This window comes from Setaria italica, chromosome IV, assembly GCF_000263155.2.
Source record: "Setaria italica strain Yugu1 chromosome IV, Setaria_italica_v2.0, whole genome shotgun sequence".
Classification (NCBI taxonomy): Eukaryota; Viridiplantae; Streptophyta; class Magnoliopsida; order Poales; family Poaceae; genus Setaria; species Setaria italica.
Genome location: NC_028453.1, coordinates 3,714,186 through 3,718,749, shown reverse-complemented (window position 1 = coordinate 3,718,749; position 4,564 = coordinate 3,714,186). Strand labels below are relative to the sequence as shown.

The following is a 4,564-nucleotide window of genomic DNA, read 5'->3' as shown; positions in this document are numbered from 1 at the left end:
CTCCTCGGCACGGCTCTCCTGGCCGCGACGGTTTGCGCCCTGGCCCAGACGCCGCCGGAGACGGAGACGACGACGGAGAATAATCCAGACATCAAGAGGTGCATTAGTGCAGCATCCGATTTCCTCTCAGGTATCCCGCTGGCCCCTGGGACCATACAGGCCGCAGTCCGTGGACTGAAGCCGGTAGAGGTCGCCCAGTGCGTCTGCCTTGTCGTCGCAGGCTCCATCGGTATCGTAGACGACACCCCCGAGGGCGTTGCGGTGGTGTTCGAGGCGTTCGTCAGAACGTTCAACCTGGCCGTTCCCAAAGGCTTCGTTTGCGACCCGGTAAACGTGTTATTGTATACGCAAATATTGCTGGTGGTGCAGATGCATGCACACACAACATAACCTCGGCTTAAATAAAAAATCACTAGCTCCATCCACCCTAAATTATTAGTGGTTTTAGCTTTTCTATGTTCATAAATTTTGATATATACATCGTATGGACCGACTGTTTAGCCCAGCTCAATATTATACGTACTGCATATGATGAATAAGTGGCTGCTTACGGGCGGATCCAACCAAGAGCTAAGGAGCTGAAACCTTCTTCTCCTCCTCCTCCTTCTTCCCCTCCTTGATTCGTCATTATCTGTCGTGTGGATACTACTGATCCGCGTCCGAGTCGTTTTCTTTTCATTGTACGATGACATGGCTAATTAGTTCATCATTCACCTTCTCATGGTATCTAGTATGATCCACGGAACGAAAAAGTAACCCACCTAGCTAGATTCACGCATGCAACATAATTTCAAACTGAGGAACCAACATAATTTGAATTAATATCGTCCGTTTAAAAATAATTAAAATATTAAATCCAATTTCATCATTATGTTTCTTACCATAAGATCTTTAAAATAAGGACACACTTAAATATGTTGAATACCATTTTTTTGGAAGAGCATTGTTTTATAAAGCTGGAATTTTTAATGAGTGGGACAATGTTCTAGTCTTACGAGAAAATTATTCCAAGTTTAGCAAAAGAAAATATTGTTCTAACTTTGCAAGATAATTGTTCCATATTAGAAAAAATATCTAGCTTCATGAGAATAAATTTTTAAACTTCATGACAAAAAATATCGAATATTTAAAAAAAATAAATGTATTCATGTTTGAAATTATTTTGTTGCCTTAATTTTAGGCAACATAAAAGGTTCAAATGGATAAAAAAATCAGATGTAAATCTTATGAGAAAAATAAATTTAGTATTTCAAAATGAATGAGAGGACGAGCTGACGCCGTCCGAGCGATGTATAGTATTCCCGCTTTTGTTGGCTGCCGCCTTGCCGGTCGAAATGCTGCCTTTTCTCGGCAGACCAAAGAAACTGAAGGCAGTCTCTTTTTCTGAAAAACAGGGTGGTCACTCTGTTTCGCTGTACTGTACTCCTTTCCTTTGTCCAGACGATTTCAGCTCCTACCATTGTCTTCTAACCTTCAAACAAATCAGACAACTGCTCCTCCAGCTCCTCCGCGGTGTGTCCGGGGGCTGCTTCAACCTCCGGGTGATCATCCAAATACCGGCGGTACGCCGGCACGACGTACTCCGACACGGTGTTCCGGAGGACGCCCCGGAGCGCCGGGTTGGGCACGTTCCAGCACCTCTGCGCGCTGCACGCGTTCTCAAACGCCGTGTAGAAAGCGATCAACGGTCTCCGCCGCCGGGCGGGCTGCTTAGTACGGCCGCCGCCGCTGTCCAGCCGCGACACAACGGGCACCCAGGACGCGTCCATGTAGCCCCTGATGAGGCCCTCGATGCGCTCCTCGCGGACACGGAGCCAGTCGGAAGGCAGGAAGTGCCGGAGGTCGGAGCCCGCGGCGCGGCGCACGACGGCGTGCGTGTTGTTGAGCATGAACACCTGGCGCAGCCCCGGGGACGCGAGCGCCGCGGCCTTCTCCTCGAGCGCGGCTTCCAGGCACGAGACCAGCTCCGCGACCAGCCTGTGGATTCCCTCAGCCCCCGGCGCCAGGGGCGTCGCCGGCGACTCGCCGTCGTCGCCGCCGAGGACGAGGTGGAGGGAGACGCGGCGGCGCAGCATGCAGCGGAGGTATCCCATCCAGAACCCCACGCACGGGTGCACCTCGCCGCCCTGCGGCATCTGCCACGTGCAGTGGGAGCGCACGAACGCCCCGAGGTCGCGCCCGCCGCGCCGCGCCGTCTCCACCAGGCCCGCGAGCGCGGCCCCGGCGGCCGCCGGGACGGGGTGGAAGGGGCCCCAGGAGAAGAGCACCGCGAGCACGGGGTACGTCTCCGAGAGCGGGGCGTACAGGTCGAGCGCCGCGAGCAGCGTCGACGGGGAGCTCCCGAGGACGGCCACGGCGCCGGCCAGTCCCAGCATCGCGCCGCTGCTCGCGGCCGCGAGCTCCCCCAGAGCGGCCGCCTGCGCGGGCTCGAGCTCCCGGTGCCGCAGTCGGCGGAACAGGCGCTCCATGGTGCCCAGCGCCTGCGCCCACGCGCTGACCCTACTCCCGAGTTCCCGGCGCGGGAGGGCGCCGCCGCCTCTGCCGGACGCGCCCATGTCCAGAACCCAGGCGATGTCGAGCCCGGAGAGCCAGTGAGACAGCGCGTCGGCTTGCGAAGCGGCGTCGGCGGGAGAGGCGAAGGCCGGGAGGAGGAGGAGGAGCGTGCGCTGCTGGTGGGTGTGGACGTCGTCGAGGACGCGTGGCGACGACACGAAGAATTGGCGGACACAGTCGCGGTCGAAGTCGAACTCGTCGCGAGCAGAAGAGGAGAGAGGGGAGGCGTGGCGCGGGAACTCACTGGTTATGAGGTCGGGTGGATAGAACTCGTCGGCACTGCTGGAGCCGTCGCTCTCGGAGGCGCCAGGCGAGGCTGGGCTGCTACCGCCGCCGCTGCTGTTGTCGTAGCCGCCGCCGCCGCCGGACTCCAACCGGGCCTCGGCAATGATAGTCTTGATGCGCGCGTACATGGCGCACGGCGGCACGGAAGATGTGGCCATGTGGGCAGCTAGTAGCTAGCTCCGGCGAGGGGTCGGCACGAACGCGGAGAGAAGGCAGAGCGCGCACTCGCTTGAGTCTTGACCAATATCGGCATGTTGACGACGGGAATTCTACTCTCTACTCGCTATACTCAAGGGTGTTTGGATACCCTGCTAAGCAGTTTAGCATCTGCCATATCAGATGTTTGAATGCTAATTAGGAGTATTAAATGTAGGCTAAGTACAAAACTAATTGCACAAATAGAGTCTAATTCATGAGATGAATCTATTAAGTCTAATTAGTCCATGATTTGACAATGTGTTGCTACAGTAACCATTTGCTAATGATGGATTAATTAGACTTAATAAATTCGTCTTGCGAATTAGCACAAGGGTTCTACAATTAGTTTTATAATTAACTCATGTTTAGTCCTTCTAATTAGCATCCGAATATCCGATGTGACACTACTAAAGTTTAGCAGCTAACATCTAAACGCTCACGCGGCAACGAGCGCACGTGTTTTTATTCCACTGCACGGCTGGTCGGCTGCACCCTGCTTCCCATAGCAGCATGATTCCGCAAGAAAAAAAATCCACAAGCACTTTGGAGGGAGATCTTTCTTTCTAGAATTGGAGGGAATATGTTTCTTTTCGAAACAAGGGAACACGTGTGTTATGGTCTTATGGGCAAGTATTTTTTTCATTTTAGAAAAAAAGGTCGAATGCTTTCTTGTATAATTGCAAATTGGAATTATGATGATGTGAAGGAGAGAAAGGGAGACGCGAAAACCTAAAATGGGATGGTTGGTTTATAAAGTAACCATATCATACGTGTTGGGATTAGAAATCCCGAATAGATAAGAGGGAGAGAAAGAGAGAAACCAAATAAACAAGTGAGCAAGTGAACAAATGGTCAAGAGTCCCCTCCTCCAAGCTCTTAGGCTCTATTTACAGGGAGGAGGAGGTGGCTGTTTATATTAATTCCATTAGTAGGGGTCGAATATTACAGATAGATTCCTGAACTTTACAAAGAGATCATTGTATGTTACAACTAAGTCCTTAACCATCACAAATAAGCCCTTAGACCCCATTCTAGGCCTCTTTTATACAAAGGGGGTTCTTAGGCTTAGTCCACTTAAGACGTACCCCAACAATACGCTAAAACTTAGAAATATGAGACAAATCTCCCATATTGCATGAGTTTTTACCCTGCAACTCATAATATTTATTTTACTATGCACAAATTAAGAAAATTATGTAACTAATATGAGACAACTTGAAAACATATTACGGGTTTCTATTAAGTTGTCTCAAAATTACGTGACATGGAGACCATCTAGTAGACTACAGTAATGTACGTACATGTCCTTAATCCAAAGATGTATAAACACGTCATTGCATACACTAGTTTAGCGAAGGTGGCATATCGTGGACCAAATAAGATTCATAGACAATCGCCTGTTTGTTCTTATCTCGGTCACGGCCGTAGCCATTGATGGGCATTTTTTTCTTAAAGATCCAACAACAGCAATATGAAGAAGAAGGAAGCAGAAACATGCGCCAGTGGTAGTACAATACAATCCAAACTT

The 4,564-nt window shown here is 50.9% G+C and overlaps 1 protein-coding gene across 1 annotated transcript; it reads right to left on the bottom strand.

Annotated features, from left to right (window-relative positions):
• Nucleotides 1–667: 667 nt before the first annotated feature.
• Nucleotides 668–3,244, bottom strand: LOC111256967 (exocyst complex component EXO70A1-like). Its single transcript, XM_022825749.1, has one exon. It carries the CDS (start codon nt 2,994–2,996, stop codon nt 1,467–1,469), a length of 1,530 nt encoding a protein of 509 aa, XP_022681484.1. The 5' UTR covers nt 2,997–3,244; the 3' UTR covers nt 668–1,466.
• Nucleotides 3,245–4,564: the final 1,320 nt, after the last annotated feature.